The sequence below is a fragment of the Oncorhynchus tshawytscha genome, linkage group LG08 (assembly GCF_018296145.1).
Source record: "Oncorhynchus tshawytscha isolate Ot180627B linkage group LG08, Otsh_v2.0, whole genome shotgun sequence".
NCBI lineage: Eukaryota > Metazoa > Chordata > Actinopteri > Salmoniformes > Salmonidae > Oncorhynchus > Oncorhynchus tshawytscha.
Window position 1 is genome coordinate 78539246 of NC_056436.1, and position 15105 is coordinate 78554350.

Consider the following 15105-nt stretch of genomic DNA (forward strand, 5'->3'; position numbering starts at 1 on the left):
AAGGTCACAGTTATGAACACTTAGGACACTAAAGAGGCCTTTCTACTGACTCTGAAAAACACAAAAAATAAAGATACCCAGGGTCCCTGCTCATCTGCTTGAACGTGCCTTAGGCATGCTGCAAGGAGGCATGAGGACTGCAGATGTGGCCAGGGCAATGAATTGCAATGTCCGTACTGTGAGACGCCTAAGACAGCGCTACAGGGAGACAGGATGGACAGCTGATCGTCCTCGCAGTGGCAGACCACGTGTAACAACACCTGCACAGGATCGGTACATTCGAACATCACACCTGCGGGACAGGTACAGGATGGCAACAACAACTGCCCGAGTTACACCAGGAACGCACAATCCCTTCATCAGTGCTCAGACTGTCCACAATAGGCTGAGAGAGGCTGGACTGAAGACTTATAGGCCTATTGTAAGGCAGGTCCTCACCAGACATCACCAGCAACAACGTCGCCTATGGCCACAAACCCACCATCGCTGGACCAGACAGGACTGGCAAAAAGTTTTCTTTCCTTATGAGTCGCGGTTTTGTCTCTCCAGGGGTGATGGTTGGATTCGCGTTTATCGTATAAGGAATGAGCGTTACACTGAGGCTTGTTCTCTGGAGCGGGATCTATTTGGAGGTGGAGGGTCCGTCATGGTCTGGGGCGGTGTGTCACAACATCACTGAGCTTGTTGTCATTGCAGGCAATCTCAACTCTGTGCATTACAGGGAAGACATCCTCCTCCCTCATGTGGTACCCTTCCTGCAGGCTCATCCTGACATGACCCTCCAGCATGATAATGCCACCAGCCATACTGCTCATTCTGTGTGTGATTTCCTGCAAGACAGGAATGTAAGTGTTCTGCCATGGCCAGCGAAGAGCCCGGATCCTAATCCCATTGAGCATGTCTGGGACCTGTTGGATTGGAGGGTGAGGGCTAGGGCCATTCCCCACAGAAATATCCAGGAACTTGCAAGTGCCTTGGTGGAAGAGTGGGGTAACATCTCACAGCAAGAACTGGCAAATCTGGTGCAGTCCATGAGGAGGAGATGCACTGCAGCACTTAATGCAGCTGGTGGCCACACCACATACTGACTGTTACTTTTGATTTTGACCCCCCCTTTGTTCAGGAACACATTATTCCATTTCTGTTAGTCACATGTCTGTGGAACTTGTTCAGTTTATGTCTCAGTAGTTGAATCTCGTTATGCTCATACAAATATTTACACATGTGAAGTTTGCTGAAAATAAATGCAGTTGACAGTGAGAGAACATTTATTTTTTTGCTGAGTTTACATGTGTATATAGTGTATTTAAAATAGAGAGAATCCATGTACCAGCAGGATTCAGTAAATTAGCCTGTTGAGATCAGATGTGTCTGGTCTCCACGTACTGTTAAGGATGAGAGGATGAGAGGAGAGGAGGAGATTTGAGGAGGAGGAGGAGGAGAGGAGGAGGGGAGAAGGAGGGGATGGGAGGAGTAGGGGAGGGGAGGATGAGAGGAGGAAGGGAGAAGGAGAGGGTGAGAGGAGGGGAGGAGAGGATGGGAGGAGGAGGGGAGGGGAGGATGAGGGGAGAAGGAGAGGGTGAGAGGAGGAGGGGAGAAGAGGAGGAGAGAAGGAGAGGATGAGAGGATGAGAGGAGGGGAGGAGAGGAGAGGATGAGAGGAGAAGGGGATGAGCGGAGGAGAGAAGGAGATGATGAGAAGAGGAGGGGAAAAGAGGAGGAGAGAAGAAGAGGATGAGAGGATGAGGGGAGGAGAGGAGGAGAGAAGGAGAAGATGAGAAGAGGGGAGGAGAGGAGAGGATGAGAGGAGGAGAGGAGGAGAGGATGAGAGAAGGAGAGGAGGAGGGGAGGAGAGGAGTAGGGGAGGAGAGGAGGAGAGAAGGAGAGGAGGAGGGGAGGAGAGGAGAGGAGGAGAGGAGGAAAGGAGGAGAGAAGGAGGGGAGGAGAGGATGAGAGAAGGAGAGGATGAGAGGAGAAGGGAAGGAGAGGAGGAGGGGAGGAGAGGATGAGAGGAGGAGAGGATGAGAGGAGGAAGGAAGAAAGGAAGAGAGAGAGAGGAGCATGCAACAGGCCACCAACACACCCTGAGGGCAGCCATTACACATGTTGTGTTGCACATTGTGAATAAGAAACTCAAGAACAAAGATCAGGGATTCATAATTAAGCATGTCCCGCAGACATCCCCGAGCATGTGTGTGTGTGTGCGTGTGTGTGTGTGTGTGCGTGTGTGTGTGTGTGTGTGTTTGGCCAGAGAGGGGAGGTTTCAGGACAGAGAGGGGAAGTTTCATACCTTCTATATATACCTGAACTGGTTTGGAGCAGGACAGAGAGGGGAGGTTTCAGGACAGAGAGGGGAGGTTTCAGGACAGAGAGGGGAGGTTTCATACCTTCTTACAGAGGACCAGCTGGTGATCAAAGAGGAAGAAGACCCGTTGCTGACTGCGTCCATAGGGCTGGTAGATCCAAGACATTTCTCCTGTATAGATCAACTCCGAGCTCCGGTCCAGGATGTCATCACCCTGGGGACAATAATAATACATATCTTTATTTAGCACTATTCAAGGACCTAAAGACGCTCGTTTTAAACACACACACACACTCCGTTGAGGGTTGGTTAATTAATTCTGAGTGGTATACAGTATGTACCTCCCAGTCCAGGACGGAGGCCTGCCATTGGGCGATCTTGTCAATGTTCTCCAGCCTCCTCTTCCTCTCGTTGATCTGCTGAGTGACGTTACGCATCACCGCCAGCGCCGCCGCCACGTAGCGATAGTCACTATGGAAACAGAACACACATTTACAACCACCACGTAGCGATAGTCACTATGGAGACAGAACACACATTACAACCACCACGTAGCGGTAGTCACTATGGAGACAGAAGACACATTACAACCACCACATAGTAATAGTCACTATGGAGACAGAACACAGGTCATTTCAGGGGGATGAATCACACCTTAACACAGTCGCTATTGCTACAGGTTTGTGTGTGCCAGATCAGTGTGTGTGTTAGTAAGTGTGTGTGTGTGTGTGTGTGTGTGTGTGTGTGTGTGTGTGTGTGTGTGTGTGTGTGTGTGTGTGTTTGTGTGTGTGTCTGTGTGTTTTGTGTCTATCTGTGGAAGCAGGCCTATCCTCCATCTTGCAGACACACGACACACTACACTTTCACACACTCCTCACAGACTGAGGCAGACAGACAGACAGAGACAGACAGACAGACAGACAGACAGACAGACAGACAGACAGACAGACAGACAGACAGGAATAGAGAGAGACAGACTTAGAGGCAGACAGAGAGACAGATATCTGGCAGATAGAGTTAAGAGTGCTGGCTCCTGCCCCTGTCTGGCTGTGAGAGTGTGATTTGTGAATGACCTGGAGCCGGATGAGACAAACACAGCTGAATGACTGACTTTGTGTGTGTGTGTGTCTATAATCCTACCTGTGTTCCTGTGCGGTGTATTTGAGCAGCTCGGCCAGCTGCAGAGGGTATTTGCAAATCTTCTGTACGGGTGTGAGGAGGAAGCCGTCGATAGCGATGTTGATCATCTGCTGCAGCAGACGACAGGCCTCGAAGAAGTGCTGGTACCTCCCGTCTCTCATCAGCTTGGACAGCTCCATGCAGGCGTCCAGGTGGTTGTTACAGTACTCAGAGTAGATCCAGAAGCCATCTTGCTGTGGGACACAACAAAAATGGAGGAGATGAGGAGATGAGGAGATGGGGAGATGAGGAGATGAGGAGATGGGGAGATGAGGAGATGGGGAGATGAGGAGATGAGGAGATGAGGAGATGAGGAGATGGGGAGATGGGGAGATGAGGAGATGGGGAGATGAGGAGATGGGGAGATGAGGAGATGAGGAGATGGGGAGATGAGGAGATGGGGAGATGAGGAGATGAGGAGATGGAGAGATGAGGAGATGGAGAGATGAGGAGATGGGGAGATGAGGAGATGAGGAGATGGTTCATTTGTGATTTGAAACAATAAATCCTGCTGCAGGTATCATATGGTTGTTCAGCAGGCCTCTATCTTCAAATCAAATCAAATGTTATTTGTCACATGCGCCGAATACAGCAGGTGTAGACCTTGCAGTGAAATGCTGAATACAACAGGTGTAGACCTTACAGTGAAATGCTTACTTACAAGCCCTGAAACAACAATGCAGTTAAGATGTTTAAAAAAAAAAGTGTTTCTATAAAAAATAGAAACTAAAAGTAACAAATAATTAAACAGCAGTAAAATAACAATAGTCAGGCTATATGGGGGTACCGGTACAGAGTCAGTGTGGAGGCTATATACAGGGTGTTACGGTACCAAGTCAATGTGGAGGCTATATACAGGGTGTTACGGTACAGTCAGTGTGGAGGCTATATACAGGGAGTACCAGTACAGAGTCAATGTGGAGGCTATATACAGGGTGTTACGGTACAGAGTCAATGTGGAGGCTATATACAGGAGGTACCGGAACAGAGTCAGTGTGGAGGCTATATGGGGGTACCGGTACAGAGTCAGTGTGGAGGCTATATACAGGGAGTACCAGTACAGAGTCAGTGTGGAGGCTATATACAGGGGGTTACCAGTATAGAGTCAATGTGGAGGCTATATACAGAAGGTACCGGTACAGAGTCAGTGTGGATGCTATATGGGGGTACCGGTACAGAGTCAGTGTGGAGGCTATATGGGGGTTCCGGTACAGAGTCAATGTGCGGGGACACCGGTTAGTTGAGGTAATATGTACATGTAGGAAGAGTTAAAGTGACTATGCATAGTTACTAAACAGAGAGTAGCAGCAGCGTAAAAGAGGGGTCTGGGTAGCCCTTTGATTAGCTGTTCAGGAGTCTTATGGCTGGGGGTTGGAAGATGGTAAGAAGAGCCTCTTGGACCTAGACTTTGCGCTCCGGTACCGCTTGCCGTGTGGTAGCAGAAAGGACAGTCCATGACTAGGGTGGCTGGAGTCTTTGACAATTTTTAGGGCCTTCCTCTGACACCGCCTGGTATAGAGGTCCTGGATGGCAGGATGCTTGACCCCAGTGATGTACCCTCTGTAGTGTCTTGTGGTCTCATGCCGAGCAGTTGAATCACATTGAAGATGTTGTTGTCCTGGCACCACACAGCCAGGTCTCTGACCTCCTTATAGGCTGTCTCATTGTTGTCAGTGATCAGACCTACCACTGTTGTGTCATCGGCAACCTTGATGATGGTGTTGGAGTCGTGCCTGGCCATGCAGTCATGAGTGAACAGGGAGTACAGGAGGGGACTGAGCATGCACCCCTGAGGAGCCCCCGTGTTAAGGATCAGTGTGGCGGATGTGTTGTTACCTACCCTTACCACCTGGGGGCGGCCCATCAGGAAGCAGTTGAGCAAGCTGTTAAGGAACCTTTTGGACCTAGACTTGGTGCTCCGGTACCACTTGCCATGCGGTAGCAAAGAGAACAGTCTATGACTTGGGTAACTGGAGTCTTTGACAATTTTTAGGGCCTTCCTCTGACACCGCCTAGTATATAAGTCATGGATGTCAGGAAGCTTGGCCCATGTGATGTACTGGGGCATACCCACTACCCTCTGCAGTGCCTTATGGTCAGATGCCGAGCAGTTGCCATACCAGGCGGTGATGCAACAGGTCAGGATGCTCTCGATGGTGCAGCTGTAGAATTTTTTGAGGATCTGGGCACCCATGCCAAATCTTTTCAAATCTTTTCAGTCTCCTGAGGGGGAAAAGGCGTTGTTGTACCCTCTTCTTGACTTTCTTGGTGTGCTTGGACCATGTTCGTTTGTTGGTGATGTGGACACCAAGGACCTTGAAGCTCTCAACCTGCTCCACTACAGCCCCGTTGATGTGAATGGGGGCGTGTTCGGCCATCCTTTTCCTGTAGTCCACAATCACCTCCTATGTATTGCTCATATTGAGGGAGAGGCTGTTGTCCTGGCACCACACTGCCAGGTCTCTGCCTCCTCCCTATAGGCTGTCTCATTGTTGTCGGGGATCAGGCCTACCACCATTGTGTCACCAGCAAACATAATGATGGTGTTGGAGTCGTGCTTGGCCACGCAGTCGTGGGTGAAAAGGGAGTAAAGGAGAGGACTAAACCCCGGAGGGGCCCCCGTGTTGAGGATCAACATGGCAGATGTGTTGTTGCCTACCCTTGTCAGCTGGGGGCGGCTCGTCAGGAAGTCCAGGATCCAGTTGCAGGTGGTGTTTAGTCCCATGGTCCGTAGCTTAGTGATGAGTTTTGTGGGCACTATGAACAGAATTCACACTTTTGTCCAGTTGGGAAAGGGCAGTGTGGAGTGCGATTGAGTTTGCGTCATCTGTGGATCTGTTGGGGCGGTATGCAAATTGGAGTGGGTCTAGGGTTTTAGGGATAATGGTGTTGATGTGAGACATGACCTTTCAAAGAACTTCATGACTACCGACGTGAGCGTTACAGGGCTGTAGTCATTTAGGCAGGTTACCTTCACTTTCCTGGGAAAAGGGACTATGGTGGTCTTGAAACATGTAGGTATTACAGACTCGGTCAGGAAGAGGTTGAAAATGTCAGTAAAGATACTTGCAAGTTGGCCGTGCATGCTCTGAGTACACGTCCTGGTTATCCTTCTGGCCCTGCGGTGAATGTTGACCTGTTTAAAGGTCTTGCTCACATCGGCTATGGAGAGTGTGATCACAAAGTCATCTGGAACAGCTGGTGCTCTCATGCATGCTTCAGTGTTGCTTGCCTTGAAGCAAGCATAAAAGGCATTTAGCTTGTCTGGTAGGCTTGTGTCACTGGGCAGCTCGCGGCTGGGTTTCCCTTTGTCGTCCATAATAGTTTTCAAGCCCTGCCACATCCGACGAGCGTCAGAGACGGTGTAGTAGGATTCAATCTTTGCCCTGTATTGTCACTTTTCCTGTTTGATGGTTCGTCTGAGGGCATAGCAGGATTTCTTATACGCGTGTTTAATTAGTGTTCAGCGGATGTTGCCTGTAATCCATGGCTTCTGGTTGGGATATGTACGTATGATCACTGTGGGGACGACGTCGTCGAGGCACTTATTGATGAAGCAGGTGACTGAGGTGGTATACTCCTCAATGCCATTGGATGAATACCAGAACATGTCCCAGTCTGTGCTAGCAAAACAGTCCTGTAGCGTAGCATCCACGTCATCTGACCACTTCCGTATTGAGCGAGTCACTGGTACTTCCTGCTTTAGTTTTTGCTTGTAAGCAGAAATCAGGAGGATAGAATTATGGTCAAATTTTCCAAATGGAGGGCGAGGGAGAGCTATGTACACGTATCTGTGTGTGGAGTAAAGGTGGTCTAGAGTTTTTTTCCTCCTGGTTGCACATGTGACATGCTGGTAGAAATGAGGTATAACAGATTTAAGTTAACCTGCATTAAAGTCCCCGGCCAATAGGAGCGCCGCTTCTGGATGAGCATTTTCTTGTTTGTTTATGGCCTTATACAGCTGGTTGAGTGCGATCTTAGTGTCAGAGTCAGTTTGTGGTGGTAAATAGATGGTTATGAAAAATATAGATTGGTAGATAGTGTGGTCTGCAGCTTATAATGAGGTACTCTACCTCAGGTGAGCAATACCTTGAGACTACGTTAATATTAGACATTGACACATACTCCCACTTCTCGTCTTACCAGACACAGCTGTTCTGTCCTGCTGATGCATGGAAAACCCAGCCAACTGTTTATTATGTGTTGTGGTTCAGCCACGACTCAGTGAAACATGAGATGTTACAGTTTTTAATGTCCCGCTGGTAGGATAGTCTTTAATGGAGCTCATCCAGTTTATTCTCCAGTGATTGTATGTTGGCCAATAGAACGGATGGTAGAGGCGGGTTACACACTCGCCGACGAATTCTCACCAGGCACCCTGATCTGTGTCCCCTACATTTCCTTATTTTCTTCATGCGAATGATGGGGATTTCGGCCTTGTCTGGGATCAACATTATATTCTTCACGTCAGACTCATTAAAGAAAATCTCTTTATCCAGTTTTAGGTGAGTAATCGCTGTTCTGATATCCAGAAGCTCTTTTCGGTCAAAAGAGACAGTAGCATCAACATTATGTACAAAATAAGTTACAAATAGGGGCCTCCCGGGTGGCACAGCGGGGGGGCTTTACGTGGCTCATCGTGCTCTAGCGACTCCTTGTGGAGGACCGGGCACCTGCAAGGCTGACTTCGGTCGTCAGTTGAAAGGTGTTTCTTCCGACACATTGGTGCGACTGGCTTCCGGATGAAGCGGGCGGGTGTTAAGAAGCGTGGTTTGGCGGGTCATGTTTCAGAGGACGCATGACTCGACTTTCGCCTCTCCCGAAGCCTGTTGGGGAGTTGCGGCGATTGAGACACGTTACAAACAATGTGAAAAAACACACAGAATAGCACAGTTGGTTAGGAGCCTGTAAAACGGCAGCCATCCCCTCGGCTCCAATCTGAATATCATCTTGGTGTTGAATAATAACTTACATGTTCTAGAAGGCAGGGTTCTATCTAGGTAGTAACTTACATGTTCTAGAAGGCAGGGTTCTACCTAGGTAGTAACTTACATGTTCTAGAAGGCAGGGTTCTATCTAGGTAGTAACTTACATGTTCTAGAAGGCAGGGTTCTACCTAGGTAGTAACTTACATGTTCTAGAAGGCAGGGTTCTACCTAGGTAGTAACTTACATGTTCTAGAAGGCAGGGTTCTATCTAGGTAGTAACTTACATGTTCTAGAAGGCAGGGTTCTATCTAGGTAGTAACTTACATGTTCTAGAAGGCAGGGTTCTATCTAGGTAGTAACTTACATGTTCTAGAAGGCAGGGTTCTATCTAGGTAGTAACTTACATGTTCTAGAAGGCAGGGTTCTATCTAGGTAGTAACTTACATGTTCTAGAAGGCAGGGTTCTATCTAGGTAGTAACTTACATGTTCTAGAAGGCAGGGTCCTATCTAGGTAGTAACTTACATGTTCTAGAAGGCAGGGTTCTATCTAGGTAGTAACTTACATGTTCTAGAAGGCAGGGTTCTATCTAGGTAGTAACTTACATGTTCTAGAAGGCAGGGTTCTATCTAGGTAGTAACTTACATGTTCTAGAAGGCAGGGTCCTATCTAGGTAGTAACTTACATGTTCTAGAAGGCAGGGTTCTATCTAGGTAGTAACTTACATGTTCTAGAAAGCAGGGTTCTATCTAGGTAGTAACTTACATGTTCTAGAAGGCAGGGTTCTATCTAGGTAGTAACTTATATGTTCTAGAAGGCAGGGTTCTATCTAGGTAGTAACTTACATGTTCTAGAAGGCAGGGTTCTACCTAGGTAGTAACTTACATGTTCTAGAAGGCAGGGTTCTATCTAGGTAGTAACTTACATGTTCTAGAAGGCAGGGTTCTATCTAGGTAGTAACTTACATGTTCTAGAAGGCAGGGTTCTATCTAGGTAGTAACTTACATGTTCTAGAAGGCAGGGTTCTACCTAGGTAGTAACTTACATGTTCTAGAAAGCAGGGTTCTATCTAGGTAGTAACTTACATGTTCTAGAAAGCAGGGTCCTATCTCAGACAGGTGTGGTTCCTCGTTGTTGTATTGTTTCTCCAGGTCTCTAACGAAGCCCATCTGGAAACGGTAGATGTCCTCGATGTTCCCAAAGATCACCCTCAGCTGGTCATCGTTAAACATGTCTACCCTCTTCCTACACTGACGCAGGTAGCCCTGGAAGAAAGATAATTATACATACAGTAGGATGGGGATGAGCAAAGGATTGTGTGTGTGTGCGTGTGTGTCTGTGCTCATGCTTGTGTGTGTGTGTCTGAGTGTGTGTGTGTGTGCTGGTGTGTGGGTTCCCACATTTCAACATATTTTCCTGTACTCTCCCATATATCCCTGGAGAGAATCATGAAAGCAGATTGAGTCTAGTTTTAAACACTACTGCTATAATCAATTCACCACAGTTAGACTACTGCTATAATCAATTCACCACAGTTAGACTACTGTTCCAAGAGAGCTCACGTACCCCTGCATGTGTGTGTGTGTTTGTGTTTGTGTGTGTGTGTGTGTGTGTGTGTGTGTGTGTGTGTGTGTGTGTGTGTGTGTGTGTGTGTGTGTGTGTGTGTGTGTGTGTGTGTGTGTGTGTGAATGTGTGTGGTGTATTGTGTGTGTGTGTATGTGTGTGGTGTATTGTGTGTGTGTGCATGCATGCGTTTTCCCAAGTGTGCGAGTAGGTGTGTGTGTATGTATGCGTGTGCACATATGTACTGTAAGTGTGTGTACCTCACAGATGTCCTTGAGGTGTTTGATGTAGTGTCTCTCTGTGCTCATAATCTCATTGATGACGTTGGCTCTCATCTGATCACGGTTCTGAAGCGGCGAGCCCAGGCACAGGCAGTCGTTGGTCGGATCCAGGTGACCGTTAGCCATTTCACTGGTCCCCTCCACAGGCTCCACCCCCCCATCCTCCTGGTTCACCCACAGCTGAGGAGACCAACACACACACTCCTGAATGGGAGATAAAATGATGACTATATACTACTACTATCAGAGGGCTTTAACACAGAAAACATCACATCCCTTAGTTCATCTCTTCCTCTTCCAGACATCTTTTAATCACTTGTTCCAGGTTCAGGTTGTAGTTGCCAGCTCTGGGGCTCAGAGGAGAGTAGACAGAGGGACAGAGAGACAGAGGGACAGAGAGAGAGAGAGAGACAGAGGGACAGGGACAGAGACAGAGGGGATCTTTGTTCCAGCATTGAGCTGTAGACACACTCACACATACATCCAAAACACACCGCTCAGCTTGAGGTAGAGTTAGAGTTAGGTTAGAGGTAGGTTAGAGTTAGGTTAGAGGTAGAGGTAGGTTAGAGGTAGGTTAGAGTTAGATTAGAGCTAGGTTAGAGTTAAGTTAGAGGTAGGTTAGAGGTAGGTTATAGGTTAGAGGTAGGTTAGAGGTTAGAGGTAGGTTAGAGGTAGGTTAGAGGTTAGAGGTAGGTTAGAGTTAGGTTAGAGCTAGGATAGAGGTAGGTTAGAGTTAGGTTAGAGTTAGGTTAGAGGTACGTTAGAGGAAGGTTAGAGGTTAGAGGTAGGTTAGAGTTAGGTTAGAAGTAGGTTAGAGGAAGGTTAGAGGTTAGAGGTAGGTTAGAGTTAGGTTAGAGGTAGGTTAGAGGTAGGGTAGAGGTAGGTTAGAGCTAGGTTAGAGGTAGGTTAGAGTTAGGTTAGAGTTAGGTTAGAGGTACGTTAGAGGAAGGTTAGAGGTTAGAGTTAGGTTAGAGTTAGGTTAGAGGTACGTTAGAGGAAGGTTAGAGGTTAGAGGTAGGTTAGAGTTAGGTTAGAGGTACGTTAGAGGAAGGTTAGAGGTTAGAGGTAGGTTAGAGGTAGGTTAGAGTTAGGTTAGAGAGGATCAGATGCCTGGTACAGTAGCCAAGCCAACACCTGATGATGAAACACTGTGTGCCTACTGAACATCTAAGAGGCGACGGTTGTAATGCCAAACACACGACGCCATGCAGCTTCACAACAACAAGCAGAGAGACGGGTGGAGACAACTGGTGCTACTGTGCTACTGTGCTAATGTGCTACTGTGCTAATGTGCTACTGTGCTACTGTGCTAATGTGCTACTGTGCTAATGTGCTAATGTGCTACTGTGCTAATGTGCTACTGTGCTAATGTGCTACTGTGCTAATGTGCTACTGTGCTACTGTGGAAGAGGGTGCTCCCAAATTGTACCATATTCCCTTTATAGTGCACTACTTTCAACCACTATATAGGTAAAAAGGGTGCCATTTGGGACGCATCGTGGAGGAGAAGACTGCGATACGAAGACTCAGTTATAAACAAACTATAAAAAGAGTAAAAATTGTAATATATAAAAAAAGGAGTAATACAGAAAGGAGAAGGCTGTAACTTCTCTATAAAATATCCTGTTGAGATGATTCCCAATCTTGTGTCTCAGGTTCTGGAAACGTTAGATGTGCGTTGGTTGATTGGTTGGGTAATGTTTGGGAGACGTTGCATTGGCAGACTGAGGTGGTGGGTGGTGGGTGGAGTATGGCTGGATGGTTGATTGGTTGGGTAATGTTTGGGAGACGTTCCGTTGGCAGACTGAGGCGGTGGGTGGTGGGTGGAGTATGGCTGGATGGTTGATTGGTTGGGTAATGTTCGGGAGACGTTCCGTTGGCAGACTGAGGCGGTGGGTGGTGGGTGGAGTATGGCTGGGTGGTTGATTGGTTGGGTAATGTTTGGGAGACGTTCCGTTGGCAGACTGAGGTGGTGGGTGGTGGGTGGAGTATGGCTGGGTGGTTGATTGGTTGGGTAATGTTTGGGAGACGTTCTGTTGGCAGACTGAGGCGGTGGGTGGTGGGTGGAGTATGGCTGGGTGGTTGATTGGTTGGGTAATGTTTGGGAGACGTTCCGTTGGCAGACTGAGGTGGTGGGTGGTGGGTGGAGTATGGCTGGATGGTTGATTGATGACGTGGGAAACGCACCTTAGACGTAGTGTTTTGGAACCGAGGAGTTGCTATGGGGTTGATATAGAAAAGCTGTTTTGTTTGGGGTTGAGGAGGGTGGGGTTCGACCTTAGAGAGAGAGAATGACAGAAACACACCGTTTCACTCAATGCCTGGATCGACTCAATGGATGGAGAGCTGGGGGTGGTGGGGAGAAATTAGTTCAGCCCCTGGACATGGAGTTGTCAGGGTTGGGATGGCCATTGTGGAGTCTGGAGAAAGCCTTGACTTGGTAATGTATGGAGCCTTTACTCAGTTAAGTAGCCTTTACCAGGTAATGTATGAAGCTAACAGGAAGTGAACTGTGCTGGCTTGGATTTCTCACTGTTCAGCAGGGTTTCAGCTACTAAAGTAGATGTGTTACCAGGCCAGTATAGCTCGGCTCGACTTGGATCGGCTCGGCTTTGCCCTACAGATGTAGGATCTTTATTTGATCACCCCGTTACAAGAGAACTTAAAACTTAAAAGAAAAAAAACTTTAAACTTAAAACGTTGTCATTTATATTTTGACTTGATTTTCCCCAAAAAATGTATTAACCCCTACAAAAATGTCCATTAACTATAATCCACATAAAAATCCACATTTCCTGTTGCTGCAGGATTATTTTTCTGCTGTTAGCAAACTGGATCAAATTAAGATCCTACATGTGTAAACTGTGAATCGGGGTAGTCAGAAGACCGGGTTGACGTGTGGTATCACTAACTCACCCGTACGAAGCTGGCGGGGAACCAGCCCTCCTCCTCGTCGATCTGACCCCACCACCAGTCCTTATTGGACGCGTCCAGCACCTTGATGACATCACCGGCCTTAAACGCCAACTCTCGGTCGGCCATGGTCACATGGTCCCATACTGCCTCAGCGCTGACGATAGATCCTCCACTTATCAACTGGAGACAAGGAACAAGGGAAGAGAGGGAGGGAGAGAGAGAGTGGGGGAGAGAGAGCGAGAGAGATAGGGGGAGTGGGGATAGAGAAATGGAGAGCAGAGAGGAAAGAGAGAGGAAGAGAGTTTTGGTGGAGAGGGGAAAGGGGGAGGACAGAGTGAGTGAGAGAGAGACAGAGAGAGAGAGACAGAGAGAGAGAGAGAGAGAGAGAGAGAGAGAGAGAGAGAGAGAGAGAGAGAGAGAGTGGGTGGAGAGAGAGAAAAGGGGGAGGACAGAGTGAGTGAGAGAGAGAGAGAGTTTGGGTGGAGATAGAGAGAAAAGGGGGGCAGAGAGAGAGGGAGAGAGAGAGTAAGATAGAGAGAGAGAGAGTTTGGGTGGAGAGAGAGAAAATGGGGGAGGACAGAGTGAGTGAGAGAGAGAGATTAAGTGATTATTCTCAATTCCACTGACACAAACACACACACAATATCATCAAGCTATTTTTTATTGAACTGCAATGAGACTAAATTGAATTAACCTCTGTGATCCAGGCTAGTAGGTCATTATCAGAAGCTTACAGCCAAGTCAAATACCATTAGCAACAATGTCATGTCAGCCACCGTAGGGAGGCACTGCTCACCAGAAGAGAGAACATGCTGAGGCATGAATCTCTAAAAATCACTACCGTAAGAAAGTGTGGGGTATTCAGTCAGTTTAGTCCTAATTCTGTGCACCCCCCCCCACACAAATCGTATTTGAGTGAGTCCCTTGTGCTTCAGACCCACACAGAGTAATGCATGTTAGTAACAGCACTCAGAGCTAAAGTCATTAGCATCTCATCTTCGATAACACAACAACAACCAAGACACAGTAGAGTAGGCAGGTAACCCCACCGGCTCTGTGACTGACTGATTATAAAATGACAGAAACATCACAGCAGCATTGATGTAATATAAATATCAACGATTGCTCAGATTTTCTGTCAGACTCTTTCTCTGTTACAGTGTGTGTGCTAACTATTTGTGTGTGTTGTTGTTTATAAAACACATGTTCTGCCCTGTATCTGTATGCTCTGATAAATAAGATACATAACGACTAATGAAAATACACATACGGCAATTTAATTCCACAAAATTATGCAAATGAACCTATAGACAGATAAGCATGACTGGTCAAATGTACTGTATTTCCATCGACTGGTATTTACATCAATGAATTGGCAAAAAAAACATTATTTTACAATGGGATTTTTTTTCTCACCCAGATAATTTTATTTATTAGCTTCTATTTTTGGGGCCAAAAGCCAGCTATTAGCGGCTAACAGAAACCCTTGTTTAGTGTGAGTGTGTGTGATGTGTGTTTTTCAGGGAGGGAGGTTATCAGTATTCTGTGAGGAGGCTCAGGGGTAAAGGTCCTTCTTATTAGAGGAGCAGAGAAGTCAGAGATGACATCATTAGTCTGTTCCGTGTAGGAGCCACCACCCTCACGCACACCTCCACCACCCACCATTATCCATCACTCTGAGTAATGTCTCCATGTCACCTTGAGACAGACACAGACTTCAAAATATACACACACACACACACACACACACACACACACACACACACACACACACACACACACACACACACACACACACACACACACACACACACACACACACACAGAGTTCAACAGCAGTTTGCCTCTTAAACTCCGCCTCCAGCCATGCTTCCTAGTGGCCTGCTGGAATATCTCAGGGAGAAGAGTCAATCATACGAGAGGTGATAGCAGAGA

At 47.4% G+C, this 15105-nt stretch overlaps 1 protein-coding gene across 3 annotated transcripts in view; it reads right to left on the bottom strand.

Moving 5' to 3' along the window:
• Window positions 1-15105, bottom strand: part of LOC112238722 — an 82505-nt gene that overhangs the window by 15776 nt on the left and 51624 nt on the right. For all 3 annotated transcript variants that reach the window (XM_042326005.1, XM_042326006.1, XM_042326007.1), the window contains exons 5-10: window positions 13171-13350; window positions 10234-10434; window positions 9496-9675; window positions 3445-3677; window positions 2646-2775; window positions 2387-2518 (exon numbers count right to left, since the gene is read on the bottom strand). In XM_042326005.1, the coding sequence (XP_042181939.1) occupies window positions 2387-2518; window positions 2646-2775; window positions 3445-3677; window positions 9496-9675; window positions 10234-10434; window positions 13171-13350 (1056 nt within the window). The remainder of the gene's footprint in view (window positions 1-2386; window positions 2519-2645; window positions 2776-3444; window positions 3678-9495; window positions 9676-10233; window positions 10435-13170; window positions 13351-15105) is intronic.